The 18,489-nt window shown below is 45.1% G+C and overlaps 1 protein-coding gene across 2 annotated transcripts in view; it reads right to left on the bottom strand.

Moving 5' to 3' along the window:
* The window catches only part of SEC14L1 (SEC14 like lipid binding 1), a 37,273-nt gene extending 23,577 nt beyond the window's left edge, over positions 1-13,696 (bottom strand). Inside the window, exons 1-2 of one of the 2 annotated variants that reach the window (XM_042883843.1) lie at positions 13,593-13,696; positions 12,577-12,667 (exon numbers count right to left, since the gene is read on the bottom strand). In XM_042883843.1, the coding sequence (XP_042739777.1) occupies positions 12,577-12,639 (63 nt within the window). In that variant the 5' untranslated portion in view covers positions 12,640-12,667; positions 13,593-13,696. Of the gene's footprint in view, positions 1-12,576; positions 12,668-13,592 lie in introns of those variants that run through there. The other variant, XM_042883844.1, reaches the window with a different exon arrangement.
* Between the last annotated feature and the right edge of the window lie 4,793 nt (positions 13,697-18,489).

Genomic DNA, 18,489 nt, shown 5'->3' with positions numbered 1-18,489 from the left:
CTTGCAGGTCTCAAATATATCCTACTCCTAGGCAACATGAACACAGCCACTGAAAAGCTATTAAAGCAATCTTGTTGATGTCACCAAAGAATAAACACTGTGTATTTGTTCTACTCAGTAGATTTAAGAGGCCTGTCACATGAAAAACTGGCCCTGAAATTCTCTGCTTCAATTGAAAAGACAGTGAGAAAGCTTTGGATTTTCACATCCATTCCAGAAATTCCTGAAATAGAAAGCTGAAAGTATCTGGAAACAAAGACGACATGACAAAGTAACCCAGCACACAGATTCAGCAGCTGCTGTGCAATACCATGAGGACTGCACTGAAGTAATACCTCCTATTTTCTTATGGTGCCCTCAGCATCAGAGGTGATGGTGGTAGCACAGAGGCAGAGGTTCAAGCTTCCCACCAACATCCCATCACATTTTGTTGCTGCTGTCTAGAGGTAATTGCCTGCTTGCTTTTAGATCACCATCACCCCAAACAGCGCTTACCTAAAACACAGGGGATGCATGCAGTGAAAGCAGAGGAACCTTCACAAACGGAGGCACTGTGGCTTTTGCACAAGGAACAAAGCTCCATTACACATACCAGGAAGAACCAACACTTTACACATCTCTGTAGACACAGTCCAGGCTATTTCACACCCACTTAATGTCTCAGATGTCTTCTGCAGGGTTTCAGGTACAACAACAGTTTATACACTGCCATCAGCAGCTATCAGGACACACAACTGAGGTGGTATTAGAAATGAAACGGCAATAATTGCAATAGCTTGCCATTAGAGCTGCTGACACAACGCGTCCCACACCACCTGGATTTCTGACAACAGGACCTTTTCACATGTTAACACTGCTACAAAGCACTCCCGAGTGAAAGCAATAGCACTGACCAGCAGTGGTGTTTCTGGTCACCTTCCTTCAAGCAGCATTTCCATGGTTACAGTGTTGATCACTACTGGCTTTAAATACATACCAAATATAGATCAAATGCACAGCTTGGCATTTTAAACAGCCCTAATAACCACCCTGCAGGCCAGCTCTTGTGAGCCAGCCCTGAGTCTAAGGCATAATGCACTTAAATAGCACGTTGTGTTCACTCCTGAAAAGTTACCAGGCATACTGCTTATTGTATCACCCCGATCATTTGTAAAAGCAATCACCAAAGCTGGGCAGATCAGTGAGGAATCATCACTGAAGTACTCAGTTCTTTACCTTGAGACAGAAATCCAAAGGTTTTAAAGGACTCTGCGCTTATTATTTGCTCAAACTCATAAAGCATTCTTGATAAATTTGAGTTATACTAAAAAAACATTGCATATTTGCTTAAGACCATCCCAAACCAAAAGCAAGGTGGGGAATAGAAGGAAAAACTGCAGAAAACTGAAGGGAAACTGCAGAAAGCTTCCTCTGTATCAGAATGTGCAGTGATGTGAAGGCTACAGAGGCAGTGAACCAGTTTCAGAAACCAGGGTTACTTTAATATTTTAATATCTCATTAATATTATTTAGACCTTATAAATAAAGCAAGAGAATCAAAACAGGCAATGAAGCAAACGTCTGGATTAGTGGAATTTTCCTGGTAACTCGCTGCTGAGTTACACAACTGTGGTAACCAACTTACCAGCTGGCAGCACTGGAAGAGATGGGCAGGCACAGAAAAGCTCTGTTCTAAGGAGAAACATCACCAACACAAGCTCTGTTAGTACAGCACTGTGCTTTAGCCCCTCGGTACATGCATGGATAACTCCTGATCCCCTCCTGCATGGGTGCTGTTCATCAGTTGGTCATTTCCATTTCAGAAAACTAATCTGAGAAGCTTTACCAGCAGAATTATAGTGGTGTGATTGCTCCATATGGATGCATATAATGAAACTGAAACGGAACTGTCGCATAACTACCTAAAACATTTTGCCACATGCAAACACACTTTTCTTCCAGATAAAAAAAAATAAACTTGTCCTTTATTCCAGCTCTTCCATAACTTGCACCTTTATTCCAGCTCTAAAAACTCAAGATTTAGCAAGCAAGGAAAAAAAAATAAAAATAAAAATAAAAAAAATCCCACAGTTTGGAGAGAAAGAGTCTGACCTTGACACAAGGACTAACGTTGTCTTTTATCTGCAAAAATCTCCAACCACCACAGGCATGCCTCAGCGGAGCTCTAATTGGAAGAGTGGTTTCTTTATAACAGATATGAGCCTCTTGTGGTTCGCTTGAATAAATTTGCACACCTGAAACTGTGTAATACACGTTCCTACCTGTGAGAACCTGAATGTCCACCTTCAGAGAACACATGAATGAATAGGGCAGATCTGAGGAGAAAGTGGGTGGCCGCTGAGAGAAATTAAGAATTACACCTGCTTGCCTCAGAGATACTTACAAGGAGAGCTTCATCCTTTCCCTCCCTTTGAGAAGTCTGGAGAGCCTGAAGGAGCCCAGGGCACAGCACTACTCCACTCAACAGCAACTCTAACAGCTTACAACTTCATTAGAGCTACTGCAGTCTCAAGACATGAATCTCTAAAACAAGAAGTTAAAAAAAAAAAAAAACATTGGGCAAGTTTGCAAGTTTCTTCCTCTAGGAAAAAAGACTGAGGACAGAAAACCCCAAGAGGCTGAATATAAATAAAGCCATTTCCATCGTCCTTTGGAGTAAGCAAGGAGAGCCGGCTCACTCAGGTTAGGCTGGCTGGTGACTGGGAGACCAACAGTAAAATGCTGGTTGGAAAGGAAGAAAGAAAAAAAAACACCAAAGAAAAAAAAAAAAACTGACATAGTTGTGGTCTGAGTTAATATGGAACATCAAGGACAGCAAATACAGTGACACTGATATATGTCACTATTACACACCGACCTTCATTGCCCTAGTGGGGGTAATAGTGCGAGATTGACTTGCAATTCCACTTTAACATGTTTGTATTAAATGTGCAAAACCATTCTACAGAGAAAATGAGTGTTTGCTCTGTCCGTGTTCCAGGCAAGACAGATGGAAATCAGTTCTGGCTCAGAAGCCACGTAGCTGTGAGCACGGCACTCGGTTTGACAGAATGTGCCTTGCAATTAGCATCAGCTTCACTAGCTGCTGGGAGAGGAAACTTGGCTTCTGACCCCAATTGCACAGGACACGGCTGCTCTGGTTCAAGGTTAGAGTGCTCTGGCAAAGAGGCTGACCTCCAAAAAAGCATCACAGGAAAGCTGGCCACGGGCCAGTGAAAGCTGAAATGCTCTGAGACCGCCGCGATTACCGGGGAATGTCAGCTATTCTCAAGCACTTCCTACTTCTCCGCAGCAATGGCAATATATAAGCCTTTCCACAGCCCAGAAACATATCTTTGAGATTAAGAAACACACATGGAAGGACTGCAAGCCATTAAAACCTTGTCTTTCTATTGCTTGCAAATAACCACAGTATGTCTTACAGCAGCTGAACAGTGACAACTCCGTTTGTTCAGCAATGCCAACAGGCATCCCCTCATGTACAGGAGACAGCCACACTGATATGCTGATTTCAGGATTTAATTTCCCCATTCCTCCCATTAACAGAATTTGTCTGGATCCTCCACAGTCAGTTTTACTTGAGAATTCCACTGCAATTCTAGTGTGTCCACTGAGGATTTATTTTTGGAACTGCCACACATCCTTACCGAGTGCTTCTTCCATATTTCAGGCTTACTTTCCTGGATGCCAGAATTGCTATTCAGCAGGGTTGTTTTTCTCTTAGAATCACAGACACTTTCACCAAGCAGCCCTATTAAGACACACTGAACATATGGAATATATATATATATCTCCTTTATAAAATTATTACTGTTTAGACAAAAATCTAGTTTAATGGTGGGACAGGGAAGATGGCTGCAGTGTTGCTACAGGCTCAGAATTTCTCTGTGAAATATTAACAGAAGGGCCAGAGCCTCTTACTGCCACAAAGACCCAAGTCTGCTGATCTCCATGCTGATCAGCCCCAGTTCCTTGCCACCCCTTGCAGAGGTTCAGCCAAACAGGTTTGGCTTCATTGTCAGACTGCACCCACCAGGTTTCCATTTGGCCTCCCAGCAACACTGACTGCTCTACCAGGAGTGCAACCACTACAGTAACCTTTGGCAAGAAGGCAGAATTCCAGGTGAGCAGTGTAGATCAGCTGTCTGGATCTGGTTTTTGGACCAAAATATCAGTTTCTAGGTAAAACAAGTCAGATATACTCCATTAAGCAAACCAATAAAACTATTAACTGCATCAATTACATCGTAGCCATTCACTAATGTCAAAGAAATGTCATCAGAACACAGTATGATAGGGTCTGGGACCTGCATTAAAAAAAAAAAAATTACCTCAAGCTAGAAAGTTAAATGCAACATTGCAAACATGTATTCTAACCTTACGCATCTGACTTCCCAGGAAAAGGCTCAGAAATGTTCAAAGATGGAAGATAACAGTATGGAACAGCTATGTCTCATATGGAACAGAGTGGGACTCATCACCACAATAAGAACTTGAGGTCTGAGGGAGGTAACACACAGCTATCTAACGAGCAAGGAGCATGATGAATGTGAGCACAGAGCAGGTGGTGTGCAGCCGAGCCAGGCTCCAGATAAAGGATATCTCTCTTGACAGAATGTGTCATGAAGCACAGCCACCTGCTGGAGGGTGTCATGATAGAGAGCTCGCTTTGTTCCAGAAAAGAATTGGGTGAGCACAGGAAGCCAACCACATATGGTGCTATTACACACAACAGGCACTTTCTGGACTAGAAGGGCTGTCAAGACACAGCTGTAGATTGAAAATGTATCAGAGACAGCATTAGCACTTGTTTCTCTCATCCCTATCCTCTTCTCTAGAGGGATGCTGCACCAACTAGGTAGGACTTAAGCTGCTCATCAAAACACCACTGCTAGGTGCCATCCCTGGCAGTGGGGTGGTGCAGCCTCTGCACCCCACATCTGCTCACCAATAAAATGAGAGATGCCACCAGCTTCAAAAGGCGAGGCAGCTAAAGAGCAATCGAGATTCCTTCGATTCGTTTCCTAAAAAAAAGAATTAAAATCATAGATCATAATCACTGCTTTGTTCCTCACCCTCCTTCAGAGCAAGGAAAGGCAGACTAAAGGTGGAATCGGTTTAGTCGAAACAGAACAAAAGTTCAAGTGAAATTGCATTAAGCCCTGTTCACTGCAGCGTCAGTAGCTGCACCACGCAGACCATGAAACACTTCAGTAAGTAATTTCACAGAGCCACGAGTTCAGTAACGAAGAATTTATCCACAGACCAATGAATTGTACAGCAAAGAGAGAGTTTTGCAAATTAAGAAGCACAATTTGTATGCTGTATGGAACAGCCAGAACATCCTCTGGAAAGTATTGCACTGATTGATGCTCCTGAACCGGAACAACATTTATAGCATTCACATTTATAAACAAAAAAGCACAGTATACTCAAGGAAGGAAGTGCTTTCATCAGGAAACAAATGGTTCCCCTTCTACTGTGGCATAAACAAATATAAATAGGACCCATCACCATCCTCACCATCACTGCAGAAATGTTCTTGTTCCACACAGTGAGGTCCCTTGGTACCATTGCAATATGAAGGATTACAGCAGCAGTAAGCAAGGCAGAAGGTTCCTAGCCAGAGAGACCAAGGTGGTAATGGAATTCTGCAGTATAATTCCCAAATGTTACACAGAATGATCTGCACCAAACCACCTATACTTATGTGGTGAGACTACACACAATATCAGAATGAAAACACTGCTGTAACTACAAAAAATAATGATAATTTAGGGCTTAACTTTAGAAGTCTGACCATGACAAAGTCTTGATGTACTAATTTTAAAGAACCCAATTGGATACAACGAGCTTTTCCTTGCCCCTTCCCACAGTTCCTGTGCTATCACCAGAACTGAAGCTGGCAGCAATGCCTTCTGAGACTTCTATTTTCAAGTTTGCTGATACATAGACTCCTCACTTAGGTCTTACTTGGTGATAACTTAAGAGGAATCCAAGACACAAAATGATCAAATCTGAAGTTTCATACATGAAAGAAACCACAAGACTGCAAGACACTAGATTATTATTATTTAATTTTTCTAAGGTCAGGATGGATTCCTGTTCATACCAAATCAACTCACAGAATCTACATTTCCAAGCCATTAAGCACAACATGCAAATACTGTGCCCTGCTGAACACCACCAAGCCAAAAGAGTGCTGAATCAACTTTCCAGCAGCTCCTTCGCTTAGCCTCACAGCAACCAGCTTCTGCATGTTCCAGGCTGCAGATCCCTAATGATTCCCCACGGAATCAGGGCTCCCTCACAATGCCATGCTGACTTGTGCTTTCTCATGGCAGCTGCCATCATCTCAGCAACAGCACAGGAGGGGAAGAGCAGCTGCTCCCACAGGGTGCCCACCAGCCTCAAGTGAGCCTGTTGTGGCAGCCAGGCAGACAAAATCATTGACTCTTTGTTCCAAGATGGCTTTTTGAGCAGCTTATCTCCCCAAACTGGCTTGCAGATGAACTGCAGCATCGTTTGCAAGAAAGTATTGAGAACAACCTGGTATGCTGACTTAGCTGTAATGAGAAACCACATGTTTCTTCTATCTCTGACCCCTAGAAGAGAAAGCCCACGAACCACAAGCTGATAACCTCTGTGGATTGGGGTGAAATCACCATTACTGAGCAAAAGGGGGGCAGAGAGAAGAAAAAGCTTAGCACCTGATCTCAGATTTTGAAGGCCTGTGCTTGCTTATAGCTTTGTAGGAACCCTGCTCCACACTGCAGCAGATCCAGGTGGTGTCACACAGCCCTTGCAATGCAGACTTTGGACCATGTTGCCATCATATCCTCCGCATGCTTCTAGGCACAACACACCTCAAGTATATTGATGACAACTGCAACAAGCAGCACGCAGATTATGAGAAAGCAGAATGATTAAATTCCTTGTAATAAGTCCCACTTAATGTTTTACCTGAGCTGCTAATGTTACCTGTCTTAACTACATCATAAAAATCAGATGAAAAGAGTAATTCAGCTTAACAGCCTAATTCCTCATTTAAAATATACACAAAGTAATTTCAAACTGCATGATAAAAAATGAAGAGGAGCTCACTTGGGAGAAAACAGACCATTTAAGACTAACCTGTAATTAATTTTTACTTAAGCTAATTAACAGATTTCCCTGTGAATTCCCAGAAGATTCATTCTATATTCAGAACACAAGAGCTTTAAGATCACGTCGCCTTCCTCCTTTCAGAAACATACTGAATTTCAAGTGAGTGCAAAGCAAAAACATCAATCCTGGTTATGAAAAATCACAATGTACCCCTAAATTCTGTGTTCCAAGATCTGGACTCTGATTTAATGTGACTTGTTGAAAGTCCCGAGGGACTGCTTCCAGCCCTGAGGCTCTCCTATCCCATCTTTCATTGTGTACTTGTTTCTTCTGAGCATGTGAGCTCAGATCTGTCTGCAGCTCCTTCAGCTCGCAGCAGGAAGAGGAAATGCAGATTATTGAAGCTGGAGGTGCACATAACAGGGCACACCATATGGAAATACCTCAGCCCACGTCTGCAGTTGATGTTTGTGATCTCTAAATTAACCCGTCTGCTCACTGGATGTGATTTTAGAACCTACAGATACACCATATCTTTGATCCACAAGATTTTAAAAGCTTGTACGCGTGCTTAAGGCTAACTGCAGATTGAATTACAAACATACAGATCCTAACCGTGGTACCAGGAGCGCCCAGCACTCTGCAGAACATGCCAACCATTTCCTTTCTCCCATGCATTCAACATATTTTCAACTCCAAACGTTCCTTGGTTGATCATTAGACATAGAGCAGCACTTCACAGCAGTTCAGACACAGAATGGCTGCAAAGTGTGGAATTGAGTGCTTTCAGAACAAGACCAGGACTGATACTGATTTTTCTTCCATTGACACCTTTCAGAGTTTGACAGTAGCAGTGCTTTAGCTTTTAAGGCATAAAAGAACTGCCAAGAAAACCTGACTAAAAGCAATGGGTGGAGAAAAGTGCAGCTGTCAGCTACAGCTGGGTCATGTGCTTGCCCACAGAGAACAGGAAACTGCTAGCCATGGAAATATCTAGGCATGCCATGAAATAATATGTAAATTGCACAGTAAGCAGGCTGCTAAGTCAATATTTTTCCCTAGTGCTTTGCTTAACTCTTATGTTTATTAACTACAGCTCATTCCAAACAAGTGGCCAAAATCTCATTTGTTCATACAACACGTTGCAAACACAAGAGACCATCAGCAATGGCATCAAACAGCAGCTGAGCTGCAGACACTGATTCCAAACTCAGTATACAAGGTGCTGTTCCACAGCTCTCTCACTAATGCATTTCCAACAGCAAATAGGGCTGACTTTTCAACAAAGCCAGGAAGCAAAGCAAATGAGGGCCTGGGAGTCTTACAAAGGAAGGGAAAAGAGCTGAGCCTAATCCTAAAATTAAAGAAATTACTTGACAATGGTAAACTCCAGACCGCATTCCTAACTCCCTTGTGTAGCTCCAACACCAGGTATTTTAACAGAGTGGAAACATCATTTTAGGTATTCAAAAGACAGCAACTGAAATCACCACCTCTGAAGACCACCTCTGAAATCACCTTTTGGAGAAGAGAAGGTTCAGGGAAGACCTCATTGTGTCCTTCCAATACTTGAAGAGAGCGTATAAACAGGAGGGGGAATGGCTGTTTACAAGGGCAGGTAGTGATAAGACAAGGGGGAATGGTTTTAAACTGAGATGAGGAGGTTTAGGTTGGATATTAGGAGGAAGTTTTTCACCCAGAGGGCGGTGAGGCACTGGCACAGGTTGCCCAAGGAGGCTGTGGATGCCCCATCCCTGCAGGCATTCAAGGCCAGGCTGGATGTGGCTCTGGGCAGCCTGGGCTGCTGGTTGGTGACCTGCACACAGCAGGGGTTGGAACTGGATGAGCATTGTGCTCCTTTGCAACCCAGGCCCTTCTATGATTCTATGATTCTAAAGTTTGTCCCTACCACAGGCAGATCTGGAAACCTCAGCTATCACAAAGCAACAAGCTCTTACAATGCACATTAATTTGACTAAACATAATACTTATTATTTAATAGTTTAATGCACACTTGCTGTGTTCAGTCATGGTGCTAGTCACACTTGCATCTGAAACTAAGTAATTTGGGGCTGCAAATAAGAAGTTTTCTAAGCGGGCTGTAAGAGCAAGACATTTTCCATGGGGCTTCCAGAACCTCTCAGAAAAGCCTGCAGCTCTCAGGACGTTCAGTGAGTTGTTTTGCTGTGGGTTTTTTTGTTTTTTGGTGTTATTTTCTCAATAATCTTATTTTCCATTTGCATGAAACCCCATGATAGCAAATAATTTGTTACTTGAATTTACTATGGTAATTAAACTCAAGGAGAATTACTTAATGCGTGCCTGACCAAAAACAAGCTGTGAATCTCCAAGGTTAATTTCAGCCTTGTGTGAGTTAAGAGGTCTTCAACATTCAACCTCTTAACTGGCTTTTAACATGAACTTATTGGCTGAAGGCACTACATTATTCAATGCAAACTCCTTTAAGACAACATTAAACTTTTGTCAAGTTACCAAAGTTGGAAACTGTAAATTTAAACTGTCATTTTCCCACATTTCAGCTGCTTTCAGTACTAAGTAAATTTAAACAGGGACAAATAAGCTTAGATTCTATAAACATCTGTGCAAGTGTTCATATAGAGAAATACACACATATACACACGCAGCGTTCAAGGCATTGATTATGACATATGCCACAGAGCTGCCAAAACCATCACGTCACAACGCAGAACCACGTGGTGAAGTTGTGCTGCCAGCACCAGGCATGGCAGACAACATGGTAACTTCTGGTCGATGATTCTAGAAGCTTTCCAAGCCCAGGAGATGCTTCATTAAAAGATTTGCATCCTGTTGTTACTGTTATCAAAGCAGCTTAGATATTATCCAAAACCACGCAGCTCATCAGTAAAAATAAGTCGTCTCCACGGAAGTGGCTCATGTTAAATTTTACATGGCTTGCCTTTAATGTTAAAGGAAGGCAAGAAGCTCAAAGTAATGCATCTCCCCAGTCACTGCCTACAACTGTGCTTCACCAATTCCAGACTCGAGAGATGAGGGGCTGTGCCTTGAAGAACACTGCCAGACAGGCATTAGGTTCAATAGCTGATTCTTGGATTTCAGCGGAGGAGCAGAAGAGAAACACTGTCATAAAGAATTAAGAAAGGGAAGGGATGCCCAAATTTTGAAGTCTTCCTATCATAACTGTCTGCAAAACACTTGTCAATCTTTGTCTAGGTCCAAGGGGAATTAAATCCAGTTTTTGGTCTTAATGTAACTGGGCTCATCCTTCAGAGAGAGAAGAAAGCTCCCCACGTGAGAGCAATGTGAACTGAGTGCTAATTGCACTTCACTCTCCCCTCAAGAACCTCTTTGAAATCCGTGATGGGCAAAGTAGGCAAGCAGGAAGCTTACTGATCCTGAACCAAAGGGAAACAGTACCAAAAAGCATCCAACTATCAGATACTGTTCATATTCTTGGAACAACTTGGCTCACAGAGACTCTCTTGCACTCTTCAGGAGATACATTAGCAGTTGGGGTAGATTACCACATCCACTAAAAACCAAAAAAGTAACAGAAGCAACATGGCAGAAGGATGGTCACCCAGTGAACACATTCTGAACAAGTTCAAATAGCAACTTGTGGCCCAACATAAATAAAATAAGTATTATCACTAATCCTGACTTCAGGGCTCAGCAAGTATCAAGCCAACTGACCTTCTTCTTTATAAACATTCTTCTCCTCTTTGTTCACTGTTTTAATCTTTCACTGATGGTTCTTTTCCTTAAAGCTGCATATGCACTATAGCCTCCTTCCCTTTACAGGAGAAGAAAAAAAGTCTTCTATGTAAAAAAAGGCTAAATATTTGCTAAAAATTATCCTGGAAGTTTTGTAATCCCCCAGATACAGAACAGCTTGAGAACTCAATAGTCTGAAGTGTTCCCAATTACACCCAATTAAGCACTGTGAACAATCCTGAGGTCAGCTCAGTACTTCAGCTGAAAATATCCTGGAAGATTTCTTAAAAGAAGAAACTGTGCCTCCCTCTCAGCAGCCAGGTAAAGGCTCCTCAGTGCAGCAAAACCTGCAGAACTGTGTTCAAGACACTCAACTCTGTTCAGTGTTTTTAGAACTCAGGCCACTTTACTTCACTGAAGGATAAAGAGCTGCGTACACAGATTTAAATTCTACAAAGCCACTCAGCTTAGATATACAAGGTATTCAAACATCTTCAACACAGCACAGATTCTTATGAAAATAACCATCCCCTGACTTGAACTGTTTGCAAGAGCAAAACCTGCAGGTGTACAGTGGGGGCAGTTTCAGGAATATGATAGAAATTGAAGGATTTCACCTGGTGTGATTTAATCCATTTTTTGCCCCGTGACTGCGAAGGATCACTTCCACAAGGAGCTCTGCACCTCAGCCCATGCGATCTATCTAAATATTTACACAACGAGCACCATTAAAACTCTCCCCCAGAGCCATTAAACACAGCTTTTTCAGCAAGTGAAGCAATAGGAGTTATTTTAGACTATTTACATTTTAACTGTTCTTATCTGGTAGAAGCTGACCTGACTGCTCCCCCACAAGTGCCCTTCCTAACTCACAAGAACCACAGTTGTGGTTTTGGCTGAATAGACTTTAAAATGTCAAAGACTGACTTCCTCTTCATTTTCTAAAAGGAAAAAAAAGAAAGGGGAAGAGGTAGAGAAAGAGAGAACCCAAGGTTTTTTTGTTAGTTTTAATTCTAGCATACAAACCAGCAGTCACACAGCCAAGCAGCTTTTGGCTATCTCTAGCCTCCCTATTTTTTTTCCCCTCCCCACATGGCAGTGCCCCTGCTCCCAGTGCTTCTTCCTCTCTGTTCACACTTAACCCTGCTTTCATGGCTTCTTCTGTGTTTTCTATTCTTTTACAGCCCAAACGAACAAAGAAGCCACCACGATAAGCCTTTCATCAGTGCACTAGATGCTTTCTCCCAGCCTGGAATAGATTGGTCCCAATGATCATAGAATGATTTGGGTTGGAAAGGACCTCAAGGATCGTGAAGCTCCAAGCCCCCATCACATGCAGGGCCACCAACCTCCACTTTTAATACTAGACCAGACAGCCCAGGGCCCCATCCAATCTGACCCTGAACACCCTCAGGGATGGACAGGGCATCCACAGCCTCTCTGAGCAGCTGTTCCAGCACCTCACCACTCTCTCTGTGAAGAACATAATCAACATGAAAGCACACTTCAAAGCAACTTGTGCTGTAAGTTTAAAACAAAACAGTCTGTGAGCTGTATTGAAACGTGTAGGGAAGAGGATGTGTTATATAAAAATACTCTGAGGAAAAAGGAAACAGTCAAAACACACATCTCCCATATTTGGTACATCAGCTCAGACTTGCGTGTTCCGCAGCACCTATCAATGGTGCCCAGCTCATACTGAGCAACACACGGAGCTACCAAGTAAGAGAATTTAAGCAAAAAATTGATACTTACAGCCATAATCAACTCAAAGGGGTGCTTATACACCCGTATGGGTGACTGATACTTCTGCACCATGGCTGCGGTTATGAAGGGCAGCTCCAACCTGAAAAAGAAACATTCAAAACCATTTGTCAGATGCAAGAAGCCAGTTTTAGACTCCTCCTCAGACAGCAACTCCAGCATAACGTAACAGCATTGCTTGCAGTTCTCTTTTCACAGCTCCACCAAGACTTCTCAATGAGCCCCTAAACAGCTGTGTGTGGGGCAGAAACGAGCTGCCGTTCTAAAAAAAGGCACCAAATACCACGATTTCTGCCTGGTTTTAGTGACAAAGTTCCAGCACACGTTGTGTGCTGCTCATCCCCTGAGCCGCTGCTGGGACAGCGGGAGCACCTCAGGGCGGAGCGCTGCTGGGCTGCCAGCACGGGGCTGCTTGGAGCCGTTTGGGATCGGCGTCAAGAGGAACGGGAGAAGTAAAAGTATCCCCAACGTGAAAACCTTTTTGCTTTCGGAATGAAAGCGAAAAGGAGATCACAGCGAACAGACACAACGCCTTCAGATACTGCTTCCAAACGAGCAGAACCAGCGCTCTTCAGAAAAAAAAAACTTCGGCAATGTCCGTCTGTAGTTCCTCCCTAAGGTTCATTTCCTCCCCAGACATTCCAACGCACAGCCAACGAGGAATCCACCGGCACCGGACCCAACCTCACCCCAACGCGATCGCTTCAACTGGCCGTAGAGCAACACACCGCCAGGCTCATCTGAACGAGAAACGGCTTTCACACAACAACTTCGCGGCACTTTGGTTTCTCAGCGCGATCCCGCAGCCCTTCGAGCAGAGCTCAGCCCGGCTCACGGAGCGGCGGCACCGCGAACAAAAGAGCCGCGCAACAAAGCGGCGCTGCCGCCCCGCACCGGGCACCTGTTGGGGATCGCGGGGCCGAGGGCTCCCCGCCAACGCAACGAGGAGAGGAGCTGAGGGTGAAGCGGGCTGGGTGCGTGGGGCCGCGCGCAGGACAGCCGCTTACCGCTTATTACAGCCCGCCGTCACGCCGCCCGGCCGCTCTCCGCTCTCCTCATGTCGGTGCGGGGCAGCGCCGCCGCCGGTTCCGGCACAGGAGGAGGAGGAGCGCAGCGCCGCCCGTTGTTAGTGGTGACGGGGCGGGGGCGGGGCTTGGCCGCCGGCCAGCTCGACGCATGCGTGATGGCGCAACGGCGGAGGAGGAGGGTGGGGGCGGGAGCCTTCGCTTCCCGCTGTAGTTGCGCCTGCGCGTTGCGGCTCGCTGGTGCGGGGGTGCGCATGCGCAGTGCGGTCCATGGCTTTGTGTGTCTGTGGGGGGTGGGGCTGCTCCTCGTGAAGCTGTGGGCTCTGTTCGCCCAGTTTCTTCCAGCTGGTCTCAAGTCCTCCGTCACTCCCCTCAACGTGGGGCCTGTGTTACTCATAGGAGGCAAAGCTGTATCTCTGCAGCTCCTCAGGGTTCAAAGTGCGGGCTGTAAGGTTAGATGGAGAGGTTGGGTGTAAGGATGATGGTGGGACACCTGAGTGTGAGACATGTGCAGGGTCTGAGGCACATGTCCTCAAGGCAGTGGATGAAAGGAGTGTGGGACGGGTCAACCTGGAGAAGAGTAGGCTCAGGGGATTCCTCATCACTGCATCTCCATGGTAGGAGGTTGTGGTGAGGTGGGGATCAGGCTCTGCTCCCAGGTAACAGCGATGAGAGGTGATGAACTCAAGTTCAAACACTAGGGAAGGGTCAGGTTGGATATCAGGAAAAATTTCTTCTTCCCAAGGGTTGTGATGCTGTGGCACAGCTGCCCATGGAGATGGTGGAGCCACCATCCCTGGAGGTGATCAGGAGCTGTGGAGATGTGGCACTGAGGGATGTGGTCAGTGGGCACGGTGGGGGGGGGGCTGGGGTTGGATGTGGTGGTCCAAGAGGTCCAAGCTCAGTGATGACGCTGAGCTCCAGAGGCACTTCTGTGCTGGGTACGCAGCATAGGCCCATGCTGAGAGCATCAGCAGCAGCCCTGATAGCATCACAGGATGCCTCAGGAGGACCGCTGGGCAAGAGGAGACAAGTGAGGACAAGGAACTGCCCCAGAAGCCTGCCTGGGGCATGAAAGGTGGAAGGCTGAAGCCTGATGTGACCGATGGTATCTTCTGAGTGAGAGTACTCAAGTGTTTCAGTCACAACCCCAGCTGGGTTACTCACCTGAGGGGAACGCACACAGCCCTCAACCAGGGTGCTCATGGGTGTCCAAAAGCATTCTTTCCTACTGCACAGTCACACCACGGTGTGCTGGAAGCAAGAAGTACAACCATGCTTCATGCAGCAGTCTGTGTTAGAATAAGGACTTGAAAATTAGGGGCAAATGCCTCTGTTCTCTCCAGAGACTCCATTAAAGCAATTCTTTCACCCTAAATGTGTTTGATTGCTGGCTCCAAAAAATAAATCCACTGAAATTTAGAGTCATTACCCAGTCCTTTTGGTGCAATTCTTTTTCTAGGAAGGCTAAATTTGTGGTTACTAGTAATTAGTGATTCAGCAGCAGTTCTCTCTTACACAAACCACTTGTCTTAGTCAATAAAAGTCTGTAGTCTGATCCGAAACCTGTCCTTACAAGACGTTGTTTAATGTGTTGAGCAATTGTTTCTCTAAATCAGTTTTCTATGGTGGTATTTGGCCAGTTGCACTCGTGTAAGCGAGGTTCACTAGTCAATCTAGTGCCTTTGTAATTAGATGGAGTTATCTGATTGATATTGCCTGCCATTATGCCTGCAACATCCTTTTCCTGCTCTGAAAGCCTGAGATATAATTCTACCGACGTAGCAGGGGTGAGGAATGTACGCCCACTCGGATTCCTCTGTTCATAACACTTCTCCATTTTGAGACTGGGAAATCTGATTAGCTGCCACTGCTGCATTTCACCAGACAGCCAGGCCAGAAAAGCTCTGTGAAGGCTCTGAAATGTACGGATAAAGTGAGGGCGTTATCGGTGCATTATTTAATGTCCAAATGGGTCGCAGGAGATGTCTTGGCTTTTTGCTGTAGAAATAATCTGAACAAGATAGACGCAGCACAGGAAAGTAGAATGCTCTTAAATTTTTCTATTGTTTGCATTCCTGTTACATCTTCTCCTATGGAAGCTCCAGCGTGGCATCACTAGGTGGAATATGAATTAATGAAGGAGTGGGTGAAAAGCTCAAGGAATGCAGTGAGAGGTGCTGAGATTTGAAGCCCAAGGGGCAAAGGCTGCAAGTACAGACTGATATTTTCAGAAAATAAGGCATGAGGTACACCAGACAGGGAGGGAAGCAGGCCTTATGGAGGTCATGCAAGGCCAGTTGCTGCCCAGCACGTGAGCGTTTTTTTTCTGGCCTTCCTTCCTTCCCATTATGAATTCTGGTCATTCTGGTTACACAACTCAAAGCCCGGACATTTTTCCTGTTTCGGGGCAATATTCCCATGGAAATGAGAGCGATTGGCAGCCAATCCTTTATTATTAATATCAGCTAAATCAAAGTGCAATTGCCTGGGAGCAGAATGGAGCTGATGTACACGCACACAGAATGCCTCCTGGCCTTGCTGTGAGTGGGTGCAGGGCTGTTGGCATCCAGCAGGCAGGAACTCGTCTTGCTCTCTTCTGTTTGCATCCCAAGGCGCACTGGTAAAGGTGAAGCTGTCATTGCTTCTTTCTGTCCAGCTGGTCTCATCTTCACTGCTTTTGTACTGAGGAGATTGTTAGGAGCTGGCGACAAACCAGGAATGCCTTCATTCAAGTTCTTGCTGCTAAGCACTAAGCACGTTAAACGTTCCAGAAGGGGTAAGATTTTGAGTTCAGATATAATGAAGTTCTTCCAGAGTAATTCCCTAATAAATCAGTTATGCCTGACTCAGTGGAATTTTATGTACCCCTGGCTAAATTGAAATAAATGCCTGCTGCTTCCTAAACATCTGAAACCACGAAAAAGCTTCTAAACAGTCGTGTTTGCACATAAAACAAGCAAGATAACTGGCAGGCAGTTGGTAGGGCAGAACTGTGCCCCGCAGACATGCCTTACACACACTTCTTATTAAGCACATTACGTGTACTTAGCTGGGTGTCACAATTCTTTCTTCCCTTTCTAGGCTATCAGCTGCTCTGAATCCCTTCAGCCCTTCACTCTTAGAACCAAAGCAGCTGTGACATCCAAGTTGGGTCCTCCAGACATATCTGGATGTGCTCATCTGTGTAACAGCTGATGTGTGTTTGAAAGCTCCCTGCACAGCACATGCTGTGGAAACACTGCACAGGAAGAGGATAACGCTCACGTATCTCCGGAGATCTTCACACCCTTTGCAATGTTAGGGAATATATTATCCATCCCAACATACAGACGTAAGCAGAGGCTCAGAAAATGCCCCACAAAAAGTAATGCAGTGAGTCAGCGTCGAAGCAGACCAGAGCTCTGTGCTCCACGGTGATGCCTTCATTCCCACATGCTGCTGCCTTTTAGCCCTGTGGTACTTTTCCACCCTTGACAAAATTAGGAATGGAGTAAAACATCTCTGTGTCCAGGAGGATGCTGTTAATGTACGAAACCTAAGAGATGTGAAACCTGTGCAGTGATGTTCACTTAGGGTTGAGCTGGCTTGAGTGAGCAGTAGTGCAGTGCAGTATAAATGAGGGTGTAGCTTTACACTGTTATTCCATTTATCTGAGCTTTCCCACGTGTCACAGTGCAGAACAGCCATAAATGAACTTGTACCCTGCAGCCCTTTATGTTTTGATGCCACAAACAGGCAGAAACATGGTTTGTTGGTTGTTTTTCTTTCCCTTCCTTCTGAAGGGACTGATAGAAAATTGAATTCTAGGCTAGGAGCTGTCAGAAACACCAGCTGCCAGCACTCGGGCTGCAGCAGCTGACATCAGAGCATGGCTGCCAATGACATTAAAAGCTACGTAGACAAGCATCAGCAAATAGGACTGAGTTGTGATTCATCAGATATATGAATGGGGTGAGCATGTGAAAGCATCCCAGCCCTTATTCACATCCTCTCTCGCGAAGCCCGTAACCATACAGTGCTTCCTGCGTGGTTCTGCTGCCTGTAAGCACTGTTAGAGCAGTGAGCGGGTGTGCAGGGGTGGGGGCTGCTGGTAAGGGATAATTAAAGCATGAGGAGAGATAGCAGAGCGTGTGTACCAAGTGAAGCATCAGACCCAATGCTTATCTCAATGCCTGTGCTGGATGTTTGTAACATCAGGAGGCTGACAGCACAGACCTGTTAGGGAATGTGGGGAGGGGGAGGCAGCCTTTGGGACCCCCAAGATGATTTTATCCCTGAGACACGAGGTGCCATGGGAGGGCCACACTGCCAAAGGGAACACGCTCCCCTTTTTGTCAGCATAAAAACACTTGGATCATAATTTATTTACTATTAGCAAAGATGCAGTCGTGTTTGTGGCACAGGAAGCTGGAACTGCAAGCAAGGAAGGGTTTAGTGGGCTTTTGGGAACGCTTAGCTTTCCTAAGTGCCTTTGGAAATGCCACTTGAGCCCATCTGCCGCTGCCCTGACGCCTGCGGGGACTCCCAGTAGGAGTCATCTCCTCAAGTGACTTGCAGGGCCACCTGGATCTGATCCATTCATTAATGACACTTCTCCATACTCACAAAATACCAATCTTGACTGTGTAGCAAATGCAAATTTCCTACACAGATAAAAACAAAGTAATATCCCTCCTTCAAATGAGTCTGACAGTGTAAATACTCTCCCCTACTTCAACGAGTGCTGAATCAAGTTACTGGTTGTTCACTAGCTACACGCTGTCTTTATTTGCCTGTAAAATGCTCTGATTATTACGTATTTATTTTAATAACACCAGAGGAGTAATAAGAAACAATTACTTGTTATTAAAAGTTCTCTGCAAACCCAGCTCCTTTC

Source organism: Lagopus leucura, unplaced genomic scaffold (assembly GCF_019238085.1).
Source record: "Lagopus leucura isolate 7727_CA_CO unplaced genomic scaffold, USGS_WTPT01 Super-Scaffold_100040, whole genome shotgun sequence".
Lineage (NCBI taxonomy): Eukaryota > Metazoa > Chordata > Aves > Galliformes > Phasianidae > Lagopus > Lagopus leucura.
Note: the sequence above shows the minus strand (reverse complement) of the source record. Positions and strands in the feature narration are given on the sequence as shown.